This window comes from Lampetra fluviatilis, chromosome 8 (assembly GCF_964198595.1).
Source record: "Lampetra fluviatilis chromosome 8, kcLamFluv1.1, whole genome shotgun sequence".
Classification (NCBI taxonomy): Eukaryota; Metazoa; Chordata; class Hyperoartia; order Petromyzontiformes; family Petromyzontidae; genus Lampetra; species Lampetra fluviatilis.
In genome coordinates this window covers 11,245,267-11,267,809 of record NC_136282.1, presented here as the reverse complement: position 1 = coordinate 11,267,809, position 22,543 = coordinate 11,245,267, and the positions used below count along the sequence as shown (strand labels likewise).

At 44.0% G+C, this 22,543-nt stretch overlaps 1 protein-coding gene across 9 annotated transcripts in view; it reads right to left on the bottom strand.

The window, feature by feature from the left end:
• Window positions 1–62: 62 nt before the first annotated feature.
• Window positions 63–22,543, bottom strand: part of LOC144933869 (myotubularin-related protein 5-like) — a 96,571-nt gene continuing 74,090 nt past the window's right edge. For 4 of the 9 annotated variants that reach the window (XM_078859112.1, XM_078859116.1, XM_078859114.1 and 1 more), the window contains 22 exons: window positions 21,841–21,914; window positions 19,799–19,994; window positions 17,730–17,857; window positions 16,861–17,036; window positions 16,542–16,678; window positions 16,166–16,382; window positions 15,085–15,281; window positions 13,906–14,040; window positions 13,131–13,235; window positions 12,167–12,241; window positions 11,354–11,541; window positions 10,549–10,722; window positions 9,950–10,051; window positions 9,046–9,231; window positions 7,758–7,884; window positions 7,099–7,232; window positions 5,679–5,912; window positions 5,110–5,208; window positions 4,291–4,499; window positions 3,925–4,012; window positions 3,147–3,278; window positions 63–2,801 (listed from right to left, as the gene is read on the bottom strand). In XM_078859112.1, the coding sequence (XP_078715238.1) occupies window positions 2,703–2,801; window positions 3,147–3,278; window positions 3,925–4,012; window positions 4,291–4,499; window positions 5,110–5,208; window positions 5,679–5,912; window positions 7,099–7,232; window positions 7,758–7,884; window positions 9,046–9,231; window positions 9,950–10,051; window positions 10,549–10,722; window positions 11,354–11,541; window positions 12,167–12,241; window positions 13,131–13,235; window positions 13,906–14,040; window positions 15,085–15,281; window positions 16,166–16,382; window positions 16,542–16,678; window positions 16,861–17,036; window positions 17,730–17,857; window positions 19,799–19,994; window positions 21,841–21,914 (3,212 nt within the window). In that variant the 3' untranslated portion in view covers window positions 63–2,702. The remainder of the gene's footprint in view (window positions 2,802–3,146; window positions 3,279–3,924; window positions 4,013–4,290; window positions 4,500–5,109; window positions 5,209–5,678; window positions 5,913–7,098; window positions 7,233–7,757; window positions 7,885–9,045; window positions 9,232–9,949; window positions 10,052–10,548; window positions 10,723–11,353; window positions 11,542–12,166; window positions 12,242–13,130; window positions 13,236–13,905; window positions 14,041–15,084; window positions 15,282–16,165; window positions 16,383–16,541; window positions 16,679–16,860; window positions 17,037–17,729; window positions 17,858–19,798; window positions 19,995–21,840; window positions 21,915–22,543) is intronic. The other 5 variants (XM_078859118.1, XM_078859120.1, XM_078859119.1 and 2 more) reach the window with 3 other exon arrangements.

Sequence of the window (22,543 nt, the reverse complement as noted above, 5' to 3'; positions counted from 1 at the left end):
CATATTTGTGAACACATCTTGCAAAGTACTCAATTGGAAATCATGGCACACGCACACAAGTGGCCATTTTTATATTTTATTTGTTCTTTATGAACACATAACATTAGCTTAAAAAACCCCACTTAACTGCACCATATATACTGTACTTTTAGTAACAAAGGGAAACATAAAGACCTCTATCACAACTATGTACACTTTAATTACATGAAAATTAAACAACTCAGGTAGCATACGACCAGTTATAAACACAAGACTTTCTACACAGAAGCTTACACCCCGCATACAATTACTGTAAAGTCTGAAAATCTGTGACTGCTGCAATGGTTATAAAGCAGCAAATATAGATGGCTCTATATAGAACTCCACTCCCAACCACGAGTTATGACACTAATAACGTTATCAAAGGAAGACCAAGGCAACATTAATAAAATTATCAACATTGTAAAATAAGTCATAAATATACAAAACAAAAAAAGTACACTTTTATACATGCACATTATTTCTGTACAAAACGTGTAACTGCTAATAAGTAAATACTGACCCTCTCTAGTGGTGCTATGCTTTTGGCTATTCCACACACTGAGAACATTCATTCGTAAATGATGGCGGCGGGGGTGCTGCGCAAATGTAGTAAGAATTCAGCTGATCACGGAAACGTTCGGGATGCTAGGCGAGGTTCATAAAACGAGGCAGTCTGCACGTGGACATCATCATCATCATCGTCGTAGTCGACACACACCAACACGTGCTTCGCAAGGACATCGACACGATCTTATTGGTCCAGGTATGAGGCGCGAGTTCAATTCTACCAGTGGTGGCATCCTGTGTACCCCGGTGCCATTCACCACCCACGTCAAGTTGTGGCCAGTTAAGGCAAGTGAAAACTGTATGAAAACAATGTTCCGACAACCGCATTAGTCACACCTGACGATGGGCAATGGATGGACACGCAAACGTTCCTCTGTGCTCAACTCGCACCTCGGTCCCTGTGCGATGCGCAGGAATGGATTACGGAGGCCCCTTTAATTTCCCAAACTCGGGTGCAAACGCGAGTGGCTGCAGAGGCGGAGGTCGGGGCGGCAGAGGTGGGGCTGGCAGTCCATTTGTGCCCGAGCATTGGAATCCACCCAGTGTGCCACCACCTTTGTACGGCAGCATTTTTGATTGGTCATTTAATGGCTGACCTTCAACATAAACATCACTCGCCGTATTCGTGCGTGCGCACAAATCATTTCACAACCGCAAGTTTTAACGGCCAAACTCCAACCCAGTGGCCAGTTTGGCCCCAAGACCACAGTGCAGCATCCGTAACGCATTACATAAAGCAGTGCTTTTGAGCCGTTAGATGGAGGAATGTTGGCCAAGTGGCCGATGGCCACAACACTCAAGTGTCACCTCTACCAACGAGGTGTTCATCACAACACCGAAACAACCCAGACCCCACCCACCCACAGTCAAGCTTTCCATTGGAGCCAACTGACGGTTGTGCAGAACGTATAATCACAAATCACATGCGAATGAAGAGCACAAATAATAACATTGCTGGACTGTATACCGGGGACTCTTTTTAACTGCTGCCTTAGACTGTAACAAGCACTCACTACAGGTGGGTTGCACTTAATTCCATAGGTGACTCGCATTACAAGAGTCTATCCCGACCGGGTTAATCCTACTGTGTATATCAATCCAAATGCTAGGGGGTGGGATGGATAACAAAACATAATCCTCACTATCAGAGCAGAATGCTTCTCCCAATTGATACCGTGCACCATATAAAGCATGCTGACCCAAGTTCTTTCACAAGACAGGGTGGTAAGTTTGACCTCTAAAGTGTGTCAACATTGCACGTGTGCCACGGTGTAAAATCAGACTCTTTGGTGGGCTGCGCAAATGTTACGTATAGGTTCTCGCATTGAGAACACTGGCTCACATTGTGTTTCTTTGTCCAATGGATGTTGGGGGTGGAAAGGTAAACAAGAGACGTGCAGGATTTTTCACCTGTAGCCGTTTTATAGGCCTATCACACGGAACCAGTGGCTTTCGATGGCACATAACTGCACCATGGTAAGCATCCATTTAATACAATATGTTCACAGACGACAGCTTAGCCGTGACATTCATAAAGAGTTTTAAAAGGTGGAGTAAAAATCCAAATAAAAAAATACATATCTGATCCGACACCTACTGATTGTAACGATCTTGCCTACACTGGCCAGATTTGAGGCAAATCACATTTCCATTACACAATGCAACGAACATTTCCAAAAATCCATCTGTGTCTAAATGAAAACGGACACTTTGGGTAAAACAGCTGGGGTTTAAAACTCATCACACCTTTCTGCAAAAGGTGACTAAAGCGACATGAAAACGTAAGTGTGCATTTCTCGAATATGCTCTTGCTCTCTGTATGATGACAGAGTGGTACTCAGTGCAGGTGACTCCAGTGCTGGACGGTTGATCGTTGGCTACATTTACAGGTTAACATGCAAACATGAACGTCGCTACCTCATCTCTTGCAATCGATGACGGCAAAAAAATAAACAAGATGAATCAAATTCTGCAAGAAGCAAGCAGGCAGGGTTCGAGTTGGCGTGATTTCGTGTGCACATGGTTAATGCAGCCATCATTCCGTCAAGATGGTCCTACAGTTTACACACAGTCGGGGTCAGAGGGCGGGTCGCGGAAAGGAAGAAATCTGGGCTCTACGCATCAGAGATGCAGCCCTGAATCTTGTCAATCCACTGCTGTGCCAGCTGTGCATCAGGTGCGTAGAAGTTGTAAACACGTTTTGTGGTTTTAAGCTGCAAAACACAATGGTGAGAATTACACAAGCGATTTAGTCAGCAAGCCGATTGTCAAGCAAGAGTTCTCAGCTGCTCACGACCGGCAAAATACTCCAACCCATTAGGAGCCATTTAAAAAAAGATAAGCAACATTCCCCAAAAAACACCGTTGGGTATGATGAAACCGATTATAAGGTGGTGAATGCAAAACAAGTAACAATGCCAGATTACGTGTCAATATCTAACACCACCAATTAAGAGAACCGTGTTTTCCAAACTTTATTGGTGACCCATAAAGATGGTATCTCTGCGCAGGGGTAGATGATTACTGGGTGACAAAAGTGGTGGCGGTGGCTTGCTCACGTCAAAGAAGGCCTTCTCATCCACGGTCTTGGGCGCTCCGAGACTGGGCGTCCCCACTGCCACACTCTCCACCTCCGCCAGGTCGATTAAGCCCTTGCAGGTCATGTCCTCATAAGAGTCGTAGTAGCGCAGCTGTGGTGACAAAGGGCGAAGATAATGATGTGAAGTACAGCATGGCAGGGCTGTGTACCGCGATGATCTTAGTACACTTTTGTTTGAATGTTAAAAATCACTCATGGGGGCTAAAAGCCACAGAGGATTATATTCCCTCAACTTTTACACTACGCTTTCTGCTAAGGAATGTGCTTAAATTATTTATTCATCTGAGTGGCAGTGGTTACATGTATCCAATAAAATGGAGCACAATGACGTAAATGCTGGTTTTAAAGACTTAGCGCCTCAACATTCCGAAGGTTCTGTTCAAACTCACCATGCACCTAAGATATGCGTCAAAGTGTACAGAGCCACGTCATTGTGGAGCTTTTACCTCCATTGGGCCATTCCACCGAAGCGAAACATAACAAACACATCTCGACGATGCTATGTGCAACCCCGCATGAAGACCACTGCTGACGGCTTATGAAAATTCACGGTAAATTGGAAATCAATTTCTCAATGCTCACGGACACGCCGACGCCTTGTTATTATCTAATATGCCAAAACATCCGATGTACCTGACGTCAATATACCTGGATTTCATGGGAACATTCTTTTGTGTATGCGTGCATACGCGTTCACAAATGCATGCAAGTATAGGTAATGCAGCTCATAAGATTACCTGATGCTTGGTTTTGTCCAGAACAAATAACCTCTGTTTCCATCCCTTAAGCAAGGCTCCTCGTTTAAAGAGAAAGCCTTCAAAAGACCTGAAACAAAACAACAAGAAAAAAGTTCATGGAGGCTGTGGTAGCCTATTATGAAAGTCCAATGATTATTAATACAATAGATGCCAACAATTGATGGAACGGTTTGGGCAATAGCTTGAGTATTAACACGTTTTTTTGAACAGCAAGGTGTCGTGATCTGTTACTATGTCACCTTAAAGCTCAACTTCTGGAAAACAAACGTGTCAAATGAGCAGCTGCTGGGGTGAATGATTGATTGGACGTGCAAGCGTGCCCCCCCCCCGCCCGCCGCCACCAACCTGTTTTCGGTGTCATTCGAAGGGAACATGTTGTAGTAGGCCGACGACATCTGCGGGACGTTACGCCGACCCAGCGTGCTGGAGGCCGGAGCGACGACGGACGCTCGTTCAGACTCGGCGAGAAACGGCGGCCCATCTCGCGCCGGCGAGAACCCGACTGCCGAGCGAGGGCGTCCGGCCATCCCCGCTGGCAGCGGCACGCGCCTCTTCTGTGGACGGACGCGCGGTGCCGCGGATACACCCAGCAACAACCGGCAATAATGGGGGAATGAAACACACACGTCGGCACCACCAATGGTTAGTTGATTGGCAGGTCGCATGCGGTGGGGGAAAGGGTGGGTACTCCAACCCTCTTTCAAGAACGTCTGGCCACTGTGAAAGTTAAGGCCAAATAAGCTCTGGAGGGACCATCTAGAGTTCTGTCAAGTGGAGGACCTTCTGGCAGCAGTGATATAAGAATTAATTTGTAGGGCTGCATCTTTACTGATCAGAAACCACCAACGCCAACCCCTGACTCATTTACTGATGACAACATATTGCTTTTTGCTGTTACATTTTAAATATGTACAATGCTTAAGAAAAAAAACAGTAAACATTACTTCTATTTTCATTTGATTCACATGTATGATTGCAGAAACAACTATGTAATTTCTATATATATAACAAATCAGTCAAAATATAATTCTTCAGCACATGTGTGTTAACACAAGAACAGCAGGCTAAGAATTATAAACTTCTCACACCAAAGTGTCAGCATGGAAGGTTGTAAAACAGCAAAGAAAACATATTTGATCGTCACTAATGATTTGTGCATTGTACCAGCTGAGGTTTGGTCTTTGGCGCAACTTTGACTTTGTCCCAAGTGTCCTTCCAGCGCTCACTGCTTGGCTTGAGTTCAGCTTCCAAATGCTCTATCTCCTGCATCCACACACGTAGCAAGGATTTACCGTGACCGTAATTTAAGGGGTTTCAACAATGAAAATTAATTAAACTCCCACAGTAGTGCGCTCGTTCGTGCAATAAAACTGTCAAATACGTGCGGTGTGGTTATACACTTGTGGTGCCAAAAAAGCCACCGTGTCAGCTGTACAAACTGAAGTTCTACTTTGCAATGATCTTTTAAAGTACCAGGAACGGGAACGCTGACATGCCAGCAATCTTCGCAAGTGGCGATGTTGGTGGTCACGAATGCTGACAAAAGTGAAATTAACGCTAATGCACAGCATTGGCACTGCAACATGAACACCGCCAAGGTTATGGGGGGGAAAAAACCCCATATTAAATACACACGTTCGCACACTGCAATTTGCACTGCCCCAAGCACCACTCACACCATACCCATCAGCGCTCAGGCCCCGTGAATGCCTCTCCAACCTTGCAGACCTTACCAGCAGCAGCTGCGTGATGGCGTCCGGCTGCAACTTGGCCAGGTTGCTGTAGCAAGGCCACACCGTCTTGCGCTTGCTCTGTGGCACGGTCCCGTCCGGCTGCTCCACCTCGCTGGCCACGTCGCAGCGCCCGTTGATCAGCTCCCAGTCGAAGGAGGGCCCCTCGCCGAGGCTCTCCTCCACGTAGTAGTCCCACACTCGGAGGCAGGCCAGCATGCTGAATGGCTGCAACACCTGCAAGGGGGGTGCACGCGAGCGAACCCGGCGATGCACATTCACACGCAACAAGCTGCGGTCTTATGTTGGCTCTCTCAGACGCCAACGTGGCGTTGGTTGTTTTCACCTGCGGTAGGTGAAAGCAACCATGACAAACAAGTCAACAATGATAACATCAACACACCCAGACACCGCAAAAGGTGTTTTTATCAGTATTTGAATAAGATGTTAAATCATCTTATTTACAAGTAATACTATATTCGGTACTGTTGTCACCATTACCACAACCGTTCCTATCATATTTACTCTTTACTTAATGTTTCTACTTGATTCTGATGGAGGCAAAGGAAATGCAACTTCGATTTTAACGAGGTATCAGCAAAATGTTGAAAGCCCCATGTACGTATGTTACTGTAATTATTTAGAAGTTTTGGCTCGGGAGCTCAACACCATAATGTCCACGTATAAATTCTGAGCCAATAACTCTAAACTACTGAGATCAGGACCTCTGCCAACTCAAGTTCTAAAAGGTTGTCATGCATATCATGTTACTGATGACGAAAAACCTTATTAAATTGTCCAATCTCAGAGGCTATCAGGATTAAGTCTTGTTCAGTACTAAGATGGGTGTTTGGCTGGGAATACCACGTGTTGTATGCTTGGCCTGTGAGATGGCCATGAGATGGCAAGATTGAAATAAAGTCTTTAATCTATTTTTACAGAGCTTTGCGTGTTACCCCCTTGTACTCAAGAGATTCCTCCAGGTACTCTGGTTACCTCCCACAAGCCAAACTCTCTCATGAATGGAATTGGCCCAACATCCCAAAGTGTTAAGACTCGGTGAGGCTTTCCTGGGTAAAATATATTATTACTTATATTATATATGTGGTCTTGGTGCTATAGCTAAGTGCAAACCAAAGACCCATTGCAAAATGAGGTAAACGTGTGTCATTTCTTCCAGTGATCAGCACTCAATCAACCACCAAGTCAACTACACAAAGGTGCAGTGTAGCCCAGTACGTGCTGATAATGTGGACCCCTATTGAAAGGCATCCAGGAGAAATATTGTGGTCTTGTGATGTCTTCCATGAACATTCGTCGACAATGACTGCTGTCAGTAATGTATTCCAGATCAGATTAGCGTAAAGCGTGGCACTCGTAGACACGCACACACACACACAGGGTGGATGCGGGTGTAGGTCACCTCTTCGCCATCAGCGGGCATGTACATGTAGTTGTAGAAGACGGGGCTAGTTTTGTGGATGCGCTCCACGTAATCCCAGAGGGAACGAGCTGGCTTGGAGCCCAGCTTCTCGCCTTTTTCCTCGTACATCATCCCTGTCAGCACAGACACAACTTAGAGACTGGGCCAATGGAAACACGGGAGAGATGGCCTGCCCTTCGCTCGATACACTTGCGCCTTTTTTGTTTTAGTTGTGGCACCAAAGGGCATTTCGGAACAGTTCAATATGCTTATGAAGTTTTATCGGTTGTTTTTTTGTCCGCAAAAACGTCTAAATTCAAATTACGCTTTGTTAGGTCCGCAAAGTGCTTCTGCGTATTTCTATGCGGCCCTACTCAAAGCACATCTGTACAAACACATCACAGACACGCGGCTCTGCAAATGCTCAAAAAACAATGACGTGAGCCCTTAACATCTTTTTGTGATATTTTTATTTGGATAGTCCAAATTACCGATACGGGTTTTAAGAAGGAAGAGGGGCCCCCATTTTCTAAGTGTTTATATAAAAGCCAGTATAACAAAAAATGCAAGAACAATTTTGCCTTACACAAAGTCATCATTACAACTTAAAAAAAAAAATCACATTCTTATTTGTCTGCATCTCGAAGACAAATACTGACCCATTTCTATCCTCTCGTAGTCAGAGTCGAGAAGGAATGTTCGGAATCGGTTGGAGACAAAGTGGTATGCCAAAAACTTCAGGTAGTATTGGTTGAACTCAAACTCTGTAGGAAACTGGTTGAGTACCTTCATCAAAACACAAAGTAAAAAAAACATAAGCATTGTTATAACCTCACAATGTTTACACAACCATGGCAGAATTATTGAGTAAATCACATTATGCTATTTGTATAAGACCAAGAGCAAAGGATGACTGAACTGAAGTTGAAACCGCAAGTGCCATAGTTTCACAGAGACACAAGTGATTTTGATAAACGCAACTCGGAAAAAAAAAGTTTTCATTTAAAGCAATCTGGTCATTACAGATTTTAATATGAAATTGGTTTAACACATTTAATTTGAGTTCTGGTAAATACCAGAAAGGCCAAAAAGTTTTTGTTTGTCATGGTTATTACTCACTATCATTTAAAAGGAGAACATTTTTTTTTACGTTTGGGCGGATTATGCGGTAATGAGAATCCTTCCACTCCCAACGGTATGGGCTCGCCAGCAGGAAGGCGCAATTATCAGGGCCATGTGTAAATCTTATGATTATTTATTTAAAATCCCAAAGACGCCAAATGAGGGACAACACATTTTGAAGGAAAGAAAAAACCACAAAACTACATTGTTACCTCATCTAATCACATTCACCCGGAACAAATGAGGGGGAAAACATTCCCTACGAACGTACACGTTAAAATGTATTTGTTTCATGTAACAAAGATATATATATTTTGAAACAAGCGTTTTCTCATTAGTGTAAAATTGTCAGTTTCAATGCCATCACTCATAATGGTAATGTATACGGTCTCGTGCCATTTATACAACTAGACTTCATAAATGACAAAATACTGACTGCTGCAAAATATAAGAGGTTACGAAAGTTGTCAGAAATTACAATCAACAACAAAAACGAATATGAATTTAGCAATCACGAAGTTGATTGGTATTCACAGCTATCCAATACAACTATGGCAGACCTCAAAGGTCGTGCGTCTACTGTGCACCACGCCTTTGACCGCAACGAGATCTTAACCTTGAAAATAAACTGAAGTCATCCGATGAGTAAAGTAAAAAGGATTAAATCAAATTTCGATTTAAAGCTTTCGTGACTGCAGGGATTCATCTTCTTGGTTCTTTCGTGACTTTACCGAAAGAACCATGAAGAGGATTAAATCAATGAATCCGCTCAACAGTGAAGCAAGTGAATGACCACAGGTGCATAATGTGGGGCAGAAGCCTGACCTGGTGCACACAGTCAAGGAACTGCAGGAAGAGCGGCGCGAGGCCACTGCTCTGGCTCGCCAGCGTCTGGTTACCGCGATGACTGAAGCGGTGGCCAAAGGAGATCCACTCCTTTTCCACCAGCAGCCGGAAACCGTCCAGGGTGCGGTAAAACGGATCCGACAGCAGCTGCACCATCGACACCAGCTGCGGAGAGTGCACGGTGTGCATCACACAACCTCCGATTACGTACGGTGCGAAAGAAGTTCAACATACGTACGCAACAACAAGGTTTGACCACTGGAGAAGTTTGTCGCAGGAGATAAAGATGAACCGAGGAAGAACATATGTCCCCCTCGCTAGCCTTCATTCTTCCCGTTCATACATCTAAGAATTGTTTATCTTCATAAAAATGATTTATTGTAACTATTTATCATATTTTATCACACTCATGCCCAGCTCTGCTGGACCTCATCCAGAACACATTAATTAAAGGAAATAAATACGGTTACATTTGCCACGGAGAAATATAAAGGCAAATGATTTATTTTGTTTATACATTGATGCGCGATAACACCGTGTGGATTCTCGTTGAAGAAATATGTCTGGCTTTGTTTTAGGATATACAACAATTACTCATTGTTAAGCTGATTGACACCTGCGTATAATGGCCTTTCAAAAGCAGTGCATCACTGCTTGTAACATCTGCAAGCGGGCAACCGATATGCTATTTAATACTGCTCTAGGCAGAAAATTATCACGGCAGATGTGCGGTGGTTTAACAGTGAGGTCAAGCCACCAGACCACCCATCCGCCAACTGAAAGCACAACACATAAATTAAACAAATCTAGAGGTGACAAAAACCGCAAAAGGTGGCAAGCACAATGTGGCTCAATAAGCGAGTGCGATAACACGCAATGTTACCTGGGTAGTGATGTCCCATCCTTCCTCGAGGCTTACCATGACAGAGGAGCCTCCGTCTAAAAGCTCAACTACAAGCTCTGCCAATTGCAGCAGCCTTTGGATCTGCAGAGAAACATCGCCCAACGGAGCCAGCATAGAGTTATTCTGCACAATACAGACTGCCATAATAAAAACAAATGCCAAGAGCCAAAAGAAAAACAAATCACAAATGAAAGGGAAAGCATTATCTATTTGTGTATACAGTCAACTCTCGATTATCTGGGCTACTCGGGGGGATGGGGAGGCCCCAAATATAACAAAAACAAAGAAAATACAAAACGTATGTAAATTGATTTCCTATCTAGAATGGGGGCTGAAGATGCCGATGTTAGACTCTGTCGCCCGTTTTATTGTTTTCCTTTATGGGTACCGAGTTACGATGAGGGGGGGGGGGAACAGCTAATAATAGAACCAGCACACATGTAAACGGTATGAATACGGATTCCTATCTTCTATTTTTGTAAGCACAGTTACTCTGAAGCCTGTATAATACCACCCCATGGATAATCCAAAGAGTGAATTTTATTTGTACATTTGCAATAGTTGAGGTGGAAGCATACCTGTTGCAGCCATTCGGATTCTTCTAACGATTTGTAGAAGGTCATGTCCTGTGAAGGAGAAGTACTGGGCACGCAAGCTCGTAAAAGCTTCTTGAAGCTGGCCTTGACTGCGCGGACATCGGGGTACTCCACCAGTAATACCTCGCAGCCATGCACCCCTTCCAACTTAATGCCCTGCCACACATACGCGCCACCATTGTGAGAAAACGATACATTATTAACACGCAATGGAAAACGTAAGCACCCCTTGTAACCTGAGTGGCAGGCGATTTGAAATGGGAAACTTCCATGCAAGTGGGAATTTAAATGACCCGGTCAAAAATGGTGCACTATTTCTTCCCCCTAAGACTTGTTTTGATTATAAAAATTAATAGAGACATGTTGCAGGGCTGTTCACCATCCAATACATTGCCTGAATCTGGGGATTAAGTGATCATTACTGCATGAATGCATCAAACAGCACCTACATGTACAACCAGGACTTGTTTTCTTACCGAATATACCGTATTCTGGGTCACTGGTAGACTGGAGTAGACACGTGACTAGCCGTGACATTCATAGCGTAAGGTTTATTGGATATGGTGTGCCGGGTGCGGAAACTTTTTCTGTCTGTCTGACCCAGACAGACCTGGCTGAAAGTAAGCCCGCTGTACAACCCTTTGTCAATCTACTGGCCAGTGTGGGTTGGTGAAGGCGAGAAGCGTAGAGGTGGGAGCGTATTAGTAGGGTACAACAATTTCTTTAATGGATTGCCCTCCACTGCCCACTAGGCAGCAGGCATGAGGCAAGGGGGGAAAAAAATCACCTTTCCTTGCGACTTGTCAGCTAGAATGTAGAGCACGGCAGCCTGACAGCGGGCAAAGTCTCGCTCGGTGGGAACACCATTGTGGTTTGGAGATTGCAGCGGTTCTTTGCCTGCGAGCCGGGCCCCAATGTCCCCCGAGACAACAGGTCCACCGAACCTTCCACTGCCTCGCAGGGTCGCCCACTTGCCTGCAACGAGTCACAAACGCTGCCATTTCTCCACGGCCCTTCTTCCCCTGGGCATGACGAGGCACACACGTGCATAAATACTTGAGGTGAGCTATGAGTTCAATGCATGACAGCTGGATTTGTGATCATAAATAACCAGCTTTTAGGGTTACCGTTTCAAAATATTGCAAACCCCCTGCTGAATTTGACACAGTTCACATGCATATGATGTATCAACTAGTGACAAAGCATGGAGCCATTGCACGCAATATCCTAATCTTGTATTTGTATTCTCTCCAGCGTGGTCAAATCCAGTTAGCTGTCGTGGCTTGTTAAATGGATCGGCAATGAAAAACAGCAAACCCTGCAGAGCATTACACTTGCGCACACAATCACACAGAATCACACAGAGAGGACATTGACAAAACAGCTATTAACCACAAAGAATGCAGAGGGAAATAATAAAAGCAGGCGTGGGACGGAGGGAAGTTGGGGAGGGCAAATCATAAAAAAATGGTTATCCAGAGGGTGAAAATGCATCGGAGCGTGACGGTCGGCAAGGCGAGGAGGTTAGAGCCATGGGTGGCGGTGGCAGTGGTAGCGGCGGCGGCTGCAGCTGCTACGCATGGCACCGAGTGGCGATTACCTTCACGGAGGCGCCTCCCCTTCACAGCCCCTTTGGGCGTGCTCACAGTGAACAGCTTATCTCTGTAGCCGAGCACTGCGGGGAGCGCGCAGCGGCCACAAGGGGGAGAGGCGACAACACAGCAGTCAGAATCACGCGCACAAACACGCAGGAACAACGGGACCTTGCTTTGGCTTGGACTTTTGATTTCTCTTGTAGTTTTTTTTTACTTTTTTTTTCACCCCAGCATACGGCCAAAAGCTGACATATTTTATTATTCGAAAACATCAGATTTACTTTGGTTGGAAGCGCTGCGCCAAGATAAGCTCTCTTTGGCATTTTTATTCAGTTTATAGTTATAATGCAGGCCAGTGGGTTTTCAACACAAACAAAATATATCAACTACAAATCAAAATATGTTTATTATCTTATGTGTGCCCAATAAAATAAAATACGTGGGTTTTTTTTCAAATTCAGCGCTTCTTGTGAAAAACTGCGAGTTTACATTGAATAAATACCTATAGTTTTTCATATATATTTTAGCAACTACACCCAAGCACAAAGCAAGGCCAAAAGATCCCAACACTGCAAAGCTCAAAGTGTAGATGCAAACTTGTTGCATTCTCAGAGTAAAGAAACCAACACCAACTAACCAAAGTTCCACCACCAACACAGACAACAGATCACATGTGAAGAAAACCTGATTCCAAAGATTTCTCAAACCCAAAAAAGAAGGGAGTCAAAACAGGTGTTTTCCCGAATGCCAGAGATCAGAAATTGACACGAAATATTCAAAAGCATTGATATTAGTGGGTGTCAATTAAAGCAAGCCAAGCAACGGAAGACCGGGAAGCACATTTATTGGAAGGCCAGCATGGAATTTGCTTGGCTCATGTTAGATCCACCTTGATATTTTGTTGGGGCAACATTGGGTCCCATTTTTGTTTTTTTCCCAAGTGTGGGACCTGCTGTGTGAGTCACTCACCGCCTCGCGTGAAACTACTAGAAAGCGTAAGATCCATATTGGTCCCTGTTGCCTGTTTCATTAGCGTCGACAGCCTGTTCTGTCTGTGCTTGTCATAAGCAGATTCTGTAAAGAGGTCACCCGCATACATACACACACACCGGTGTGGCGAGGGGCCCACATCAATGACAGAAGTCTAAGCCTGGTAATAATGAACCTGGCCCTGATGCACTACCAGCTCATTCAACATTTAAGGTTTCCTCCGGAGAGACGGACTTAATTTCCTGTGGACGTGCTAAAGTCCACGAACGGAAACTCTCACACAGAAGACATGGGTACAAAATGATGACACGTGATATTAGGTCACTAATTAAGGTCGTTTGTATAAAGGATAGGTTAGATCCAATGGTGTGCATTTTCCAAGCATGCACAAAAAGCAATGTCAGATCTATGGTCCGTTTCAAAAAGGCTTTCCTGGTGTTTTATGTTAATTGTTAAATGGAGTTTAAGTGTCAGTGCTTGTATAGTTCTCATTTAATAAAAAAAAGTCCCTTCAAATAAGCTATCGGTCATCACAACTGGTCCATCGTTTTTTTTGGAGTGGAGTTAAAATCTGAAAGAGATTAAAAGTTGGTTAATACGTTAGCAGATAGCTCAAAGAGTGCCCGATCGAGGCTCTTGAAACGGTAATAATTTCCTGTATTAGTGAAGAGAAGTTTTTGGTTTTTTAGCGCGAAGAGAGGGCGAGAGCGTGCGCACGCTAGCTGCGCGGAGTACGTGGCACCCGCCGCCTCACCGGACTCGAGCGCCAGGTAGGTGGAGGAGTTCATGCTGAGCCGGTTGCGGTCCGACTGGTGGGGCATGGCGTGTACGATGGCCTGCAGGTACTTCTCCTGCTCCACGCTGCTCGACGATTCCGAGGAGGAGGCACCTTCCGGGGGGGGGGAGAAAAAAAATAGACAAAACAAGGTAACGTTTCGACGTTTAGTGTACGTATACAACGGAACCGTTGTCCGGTGGCCAACCACAATGTACATTAGCAGTATATGCATTGTATATGGATGTAAACAAGCACGCACATGTTAAATACTATGCTTTGTACATGTAATTGCACACAAGAGAGTAAAACATTTTTACCGCATTCTCCAGATGATAAGATGTACCGTTTTATCCATTGCAAGCAAAAGTTGGGGTGTGCATGTTATAATCCGGTGGGTATTTATGTGTGACCAGATTTGTTTAACCTAATTGGCACCAGGCACAAGTTTGGGGTTTGCCTTACTTTTCTGAGCATCTTAAAATCCAAAGCAAACGCAATGAACAAGAACCGGAGTGATGCTATTGTAACTTCTATAATTAAAAGGTTGATGTACACACACACACATTCTGGTCATTAGTACTCTGTATATGTGTGTATATAGGATTGTCAAAAAACTCGATCCTAATAGGTTGTGACAAGTTAATGTTTGGGTTATTTTGAAGCCTGACTCTTACATGCTAATCCTGTAACAAGAATGTTGACATTAAAGGCTACTTTCAAAGAAAAATAATGTTACAAGTATAAGCCTGTTAACACTTTTAATATCCTGTACCCAATCTCTAACTGCCTTTTCCACATACTGTATATCTTGTAAAGTATAAGAAAACTATTTAATCCTGTGGGAAATATCATCCCAGAGGAAATAAAATAAAAAAACGAACGACAGGCTAAACATATGCAAGCTTTAAGAGCAACAGGTGGCAATTTTCATAAGGGTTTATTATGAAAGCATTAGCGCTAAGGTAGGATGCAGGTGTACACATTTTGTGTTATTCTGACCGCGTGGTCATGTTATTTTGTACAGCTGCCAAAAACAGAGACCAAATGTTCCTATTAAAATCAGTAACAATTACAACGACAACAAAAAACGCTCGACTGCCCATGTTTTCCATCACAGCTACACAGCCACCCGGACCAGCGAAGGCCTTCACGCACCAGAGGCATGCTGGCCCTGGCCCTTGAAGAGGCCAACCACCCCCTTGCCATGTGGGCCGCTGGAACGCAGCAGCACCGCCTTGGTCTGCGAGTGACGCCAGCAGATGACGGGAAAGCGGTTCTGACGGTAGCAGCGTGAGATCTTCTGCAGCGTGCTGTCCTGCACATTCTGCGGCACTATCAGCAGCCCCGGGTAGCTACACCGGCAAAACAAAAAAAAAACAGGGCAGCATTTTCACTATGCTCCAAAAAGGAAGCCTGTTGATGAACAGGATAGATGAGATTTAAGTGAAGGCAGAAGTAATTCAAAACGGGGGGGGGGGGGGGGGTTAAATATCATGAAATGCATATCGCTTCTTTCACCTGTTGGTAAATGCACTCGGAAAAGACACACATTTAGAGTTGTTTTTGTTTGTTAAAAGTTTGGTTTGTGCCAAGATGGTCAGATGGCTCAAGGGTAATCTTGAGCCATGAGCCAGCACTACTAAAAATCCGTGGGTTCAAATCTGGGTTTTAATCATCCATGGATTAAAAAAAGGGGTGGTTGTTGAATGTAGGGAGTTGATGGTCTCAGCATGTTACTTAATTTGTATACATTTCAGCTGAGAATGTTTTAAATGATTGACCGCTATACCATAAGTATTTCTCCGTAGCAGGGAAAATAGAAAAGTGCACCTCCTAGTGTGTGGATAACAACAGGCCCTTGAATAAATTTCAGAATTACATTGAATTTCTGGTTCTACGAGCCATTCTCAAACACAAGGGGGGGGGCAGGGGTTTCACTACTCTGCGAGAATTGATGAGGCCAACATCGCAATAAAAATGCGGAAATTCCAAAATAAATAATAAAAGCTGCCTTCATGTCAAGAACGAAAAAACAACTGCCGCAAAATCTTGGTGACAAACAAGAAGATATGCATAATTGCAAAGCAAAAGTCGGTGTTGATGAGGAACCCTAATTTACATATGATCTATTCGAAGCAGCATATATTCTCTGAACCTGGAAAAATCAGCAGTACTCCCTTTTTACTGCAGGACACGAGATGAACACTGGGTGCAAGTAGCTGTGCCGGCTCCTCACCTGCGGCAGGTGCCGTACATGCGGTTGACCGTGGAGATCCGGTAGATCTCAGACTTGGACCTCGTTAGGCTGCTGCTCAGCGTGCCGAGCCCTAGCCGCTGGTAGTCCTTGCAGCAGGCGCGCTCCAGTGCATGGTCCACGGTCAACTTCTCCGGGGACTTCATGGTGGATGATGTTGTCGCGGTGTTTGTTAACGTTTTGTCTCCCTCGTCTGAAACTTCAATTAATCACATTGGAATGTTACGTCTAAACTACTCGGGAATGCTTAATGTCGAGGCCATATTTGTTTACAACAGATTACAGTGCCGTATATCAAACATACATCCAGACGGTTCAACAATAGTGAAACATTTCATCTGGCACGAATGTCACTTACTGGAAATCTCATCCTCTTCTTCGCTGCCGTACACAGACTGCCGGTCAGCCCAATTCGGAGGGGTGAACTTCTTCCGAGACACATACTGCCTTCCAATCGTCTTCATCCCTGCCTTCTTGGCACTTTTAACCAGAGTCCTACACGCAGGAAAAACAAATTATCCTCATCCATATGAAGTGTCAGCCATCCAAAAAAAATGTAATTCTCACAATTTGCATCAGTGATAAATATATACGTGCCAGTTCAGTAATGTATGAGTGCAGATCACGTGTCCTATGGCATTATGGGCTGTGAGTTAGAGATGAGCGTGGTCTCTGACCGGAGGGAGGTGTTGGCCTCCTTCTGCTTCTCCTCGATGTGAATGGGCTGCAGCTGCGAGGTGGCGAAGGCGAAGGTGTGGTAGACAGTCTGCGGATAGCGGAGCTTGTGGATGTGCTTCCGGAACACCTCCACGGTCTCCGAGCTCACCTCCACGTCGAAGGCCACCTTCAGCAGCTGGAAATGATACGTTATCACGAAACAATCTTATTTATGTACGCAGCCAACTGTGCTAATCGGAGGTGCAAGATCCTGGAGCGCTGGTCTTTCGTACAGTGCCAGAATGCCGCATGGGTATCTACACCGAGTCTGGTTGGTGAACTGTGAGATGCGTTATGCGCAATGCAATATGTACTTTGAGGCATAGGTGGTGAGGGGTGCGTGCGTGGTGTGTTTGGTGTGTGTGTGTGGTGTGTGTGGTGTGTGTGTGTGTGGTGTGTGTTGGCACAAGCGCCGTGGTGACATCATCGCCACGTAGTGGCGAAGGCTGCTGTTGAGTTGTTCTGTATATGGGCTTATGGTGAGGCACTGTGTGTGTTGTACAATTTACATTTGTGCTATATTTTTTTATTTATCATGGGACACTGTTGTTTTTTGCGATGCTTTATATTTTCTGCATTGCTGTACTTTCTTTTTTTGCTTTTGCCATTAATGTGACCTAGGTAACGACTGCAAATTAGCCTACCCTGATCTCTTTGAGTTGTCACCTGGTTAAACAAAATAAACTTGAAACTTGATATCAAGCAGGGCTTCAGACTAAGCAGTAGCCCACTCGGTATGTGGACTACACACCTCCCCTGGTTCAGTGTGGTCTCCCTGGCCAGCTGTACATGCAACTTGCTATGGTTGTCGCACAGGGTGCACACATGCCTGGAAGGTGCAGGACCGCAGCTGTAGGCCCTCCTGCACGTACTGCTCGATCTGGGACGTCACGGTGATCTTCTTCTCCTTGGTGAGCGCCGCCACTGGGAAGCTGCGCACCACCGGCTGCTCTCCAACTGCAGAGCGCACATCGTCGTGACCCCAGACACACACCGCACATGCTCAGCTCGCGCGAATGAGCATGTAAAGTGATGGTAAGACACGCAACATACTTGTAGGTCACTGTCGAATATATATGTTTAGGGTTTCAATCAATATTCACTTGACTTAAAACATTGGCCGAATATGTTTTTGTATTTGGCTGAATTGTTGCAAGAGAAAAAAAAAATGTGAAGGCGAATCTATTTTGAGCACCGCAGGCCTCTGTAGTCATAGGACCACACATGACGAACACAGCCCGCAGTTGCGGTGACGCGGGAAGGGTGCAGAGGGGCACAGAGAGAAAGACAGACGCAGAGACTGAGGGAGAAGTAGACATGAGACGAGATCAAGCGAGGGAGACAGTGTGGTAAAGGGAGATAACGTAGAGATAGACACATAGTGAGGGAGACAAGGACAGGAGAGAGACAGAGGTTTTCCAGTTTATCGCCTACGTACAATTAAAAAGTTATTTGGCATTGCATTTGAAGTCAGATGATTACTTAATTAGGTATTTGATATTTCAAAGAAAAGTGAAATACTATTCGGTGCAACCATGCTCATTTGATTCTACAATGAAAGTCATACGATGGCATAAAACTTGTTCTGAATTCATCACGAGCACGTCTCGTTACTATTCATCTGTTCTGGCAAATGCAACTGCAGCCATTGTGGAAAGATAGTTGTGGCAATGACACTACGGTAAATTCGGTTTTGTCATCCAAAACCAGGTTTTCACAGAAACCAGCGCATGATAAATTACTCATGGCACTAATTGGCTACAATTACGTGAGCATATGCTTATTCTGAAGACTCCATACGGGCCAAGGCAACCATCCAATCACAACAAAATGTCAAGCATTCGCAAGAGACTTTGATAGTACATGAATGCCAAATTTACTGTATGCACTTAGCACAGGAAAGCTATGGACACTAATTATTAAAAATACACGTAATGCACATTAATAGGAATTAGCGAGGGAAATATTGCTTAACAATTTCACCAATGTGGGTGAACAGCCCTGAGGTATAAGTGTCGCAAGGTTCAATGTGTTTGCCTTGGCTCCATATATTCTGGCACAAAATCTGGCCAATTTGCTCCCTGTTTTGGAATGCCCATCTGCTCGCCATAACCACATAGAAAACCTCTCAATGACCGAGGCAGAGCAACAGCTTGCCAGTCATTTATTGGCAATGCACATGATAGCACAAAGGTCAGTCACAGTTACAAGATTTTCAGCATAAAGGCCACGAAAGTGATCTCTGTGCTCGGTAACACAATTAAGCAAAATATTAGCTCCCATGTTTGAAAGGGAAAAAAAAGCCCTAATGAGTGTTTTTCCAAGAAAATTACTCAGGTGAGGCATTGAAAATGAGAAGCAAATTTTCACATGCAGAAATATGTTCATTAACAAATGGAATTCTACATGCGATTTGAGTGATTTGTCTGGGACAAATGATATTTTGATAGCAGTTTGTGAAAAAATAAACAAGACATGATCCACCTGACAGATATTTTTACCTCTAAATGTACAGCCTGAAAATATAAGTCTGCCTTAATAACTACAAAACTTAAACCTGCATCCAATAGAAACATGGATGTAACTTAACAGCAAAACGTACTATATTTTCACTAAAACGAAGAAGTTAAACAGATGTATTTTTAAAGGCTGTAAAAACGATTCCATTAATTCTGCAATAGGCTTAAATGCCACGCACTTGCATTCGGCACCCACTGTGGATGAAATTTCATCGACCATTAAAATCGGGAAAAACCCCTACTATTCCATTTCTATGCCAAAGTTATGGTGGGGGAAAAAAACAAAACCATGGTGTATAGTTGAAATAAAGGTGAAAGTGTGATGCCGTGGCTATGAAAATTCGCCTTCTGGTAAGGGTCCATTGGCAAACATTCTTACCGAGAGGGTCTACTGGCATGCCCCTGAAAATGATGCGATAATTGGTGAGGAAGATGGCACCCTCCGCTGGCAGGATGGGAGGGCCCCCCATGGGGCCCCCAGAGACCTCCTCCCGGCCGTCCATGAGAAGGTAGACTCGCAGCCCGTCGACGATGAAGTTCTCCCCGTGTAGTAGGGCAGGCTTCGTGATTTTGGGCTGCAAGAAAGAACGGCACCAATGGTTTAGTCGCGAAGGGAATTCACTGGAGGAGTGGAGAGTTGATTTCGCCAGTTTCCATATCGGAGAGCAGGCAGCATAATTACCTCTTTTCTGAGTAAAACATGACAGATTTGATGTGAGCACTCACAAAAGGCTGAGCTGAATAATGTTTCCATAATATACGATGATTTTATTTACAACCTGCACACCACCAAGGCATAGTATAAAGGTACCATAAATTGAAAATGTTGGGTCAGTTGCGGTGGCTTAAGAATGTATATAGAGAGACTTGAATAAATACATGAAACTATACTCAGTCTCAACCATAAAAATACAGTTTCATTATCATTGTGATGAGCCATGGTGAATCTACAGCTGGATATAGCTGTTCCCATGCGACTGTCATGCCTCAAGGTCTTGCTATACCACAATCTATCTTGTTTCTGCATGAGCTAATCTTATTGCTACATCACTATGGTGATTGTCCTTCCGCGCGTGTTCCGTGTGTTTTTCTCAGATCCACATGTTCTTCCGTCTCCTGGAGTAATTCCCAGCATGCATCTTTCCATGGTTTAATGTGCACTTCTGAGCTTTTGATCTATTGTGGAATTATTGATGTTGCTGCACTACGTATTGTAGGTATATGTATTCCTTTTCTCATTTCTATTTTTGTTACTTTCTTCATGTAATCAAAGTATAGCTGCACCACCTTTGTAAATTGTTTTGATAATTTCTAGATATATTTAAGGCTTTGCTTTGTGAGAAATTGGATAAATGTATCAGTTTCCACTCAAATCAATGCCTTTTCGTAGTTTACAAAAGCCAGGCATCATTTACATAATACACTTTGCCTCGGTTGTACCATCAGTCCTCCCCAGAGTCCTCATTGGCTGGAGGTCATGCACCACCCACCGTGCCACCTTTTGATTGGCTCCCACCCCTTTACTGAACATACCAGCAAATAGATGCCCGGCGAAAGTGGAGGGGCCACAAGGGATGGAGATTGGTGTTAGGTGATAATTGATATGATTTGTCTTCTCGAAAATGTGACGGAGTCGTTGGTTGGCCCATAAATTGTTCATTATTCAGTTATCTGTGATATGTGAACAATTTATACATTTGTGATCAGAGGCCAATGGATCTGTAATCTTCACATCAGTGTTGTCTCACTTGTGAAAAATGATTGAGACATCATTCCATAATTAGAGTATGTTGAGTGTACACTGTTATTAAACACATCCACTAGTTTCCATCTAGCAGCTGTTTGTGCTTTTTTGATAAGATCTATAGCAATTCCACCCGCTTCGAGAGCTTTCCATTTTTTACATATTGCAAAGGGTGGTGGTTACTTTTTCAGGTGTGACATCTGCAACATCTTCCTACTCACCTGCAAAAATGATTTGTTTCCTAGGGTATATGAATTTTTTTTGCTAAAGGCATCTGCATATAATTTCACCACTTATTATATTATCCCACCTCTATCCTGAGCAATGGTTCTATCTTAAAAACTACTATATATGATGACAAATAATCAACTTCCTTTTTGCTGATTTCACTATCCCAAAGCTCGTCATGATTTTCAACCACTTCCGCACAGTTATTTAATTCATTTTCTCACTAATTCCTCATGGCTTGACAGAATTCTATGTAAGCTGTTTTGTGGGTTTTTTATATTTAATTTCATATTTCTCCTTTCCAAAAACATTGCTTTTTCCGGTTTCGGATAGCTTTTTTTGCCCCACAATGTTAGTGACATCAATTTCATAATTTAGTTTCTCAAGGGATTTGAAGCAACACAACTTAAAGAAATGGAAGAACATTGAACTTCTTGCACCAATCTCACCTTCTCAATAGGTGGCAGCCTCCTGCTCTCTCGATGGACCGACTCCAGAGTTTCAATATGAATTGCAACAGTTCCTGCAAAGGAAGCAGCACACTCTAAACCAACACGCTCTGCAAACAGCGAAAAGCACATCATGCAATGATAGTAATTTACAGTACAGAACTTTGTCAATACACTACTAGATGATAGCCTCCCCATTTATTTTTGGTCATGGGAGTTGTTTGACCATAGTTCATCATACTGGTGAATGCAGGTTGGTGCAGGGGTGATCTGGGGCTTCTCAGACATCACTCACCACTGATATCAGCAATGGCTGGGACTCCGGGATCATAGTGAAGTGCACTAACTACTGCTTCAATGCTGCTCTACCCTTACAATGATAGCCGTCATCACCCCTTTGTCAATCATGGAGGTTATCTCATGAGATCTCACCACAATGGTTATAGCGGGTTCATGACGGTGGTAAGCAGACGCGCTGGAACCTAGAAGTGTAGCACTACAACAGATTCGGCTGCACTGCCCCGCACGGTCGTATCCCATCCAAAAACCACTAAGCTCAAGAGAAGAGGTGCATGGTGGGTGACTTGATCACGGTAGTAATAGCGGTAACCGTAGTGATAACACCGTGAAATTTACCTATTTTATATGAGAAAATGTGTGCATGTGTCATTCCTTCACATAAAGTCCTGGTCACAAAAGCAAA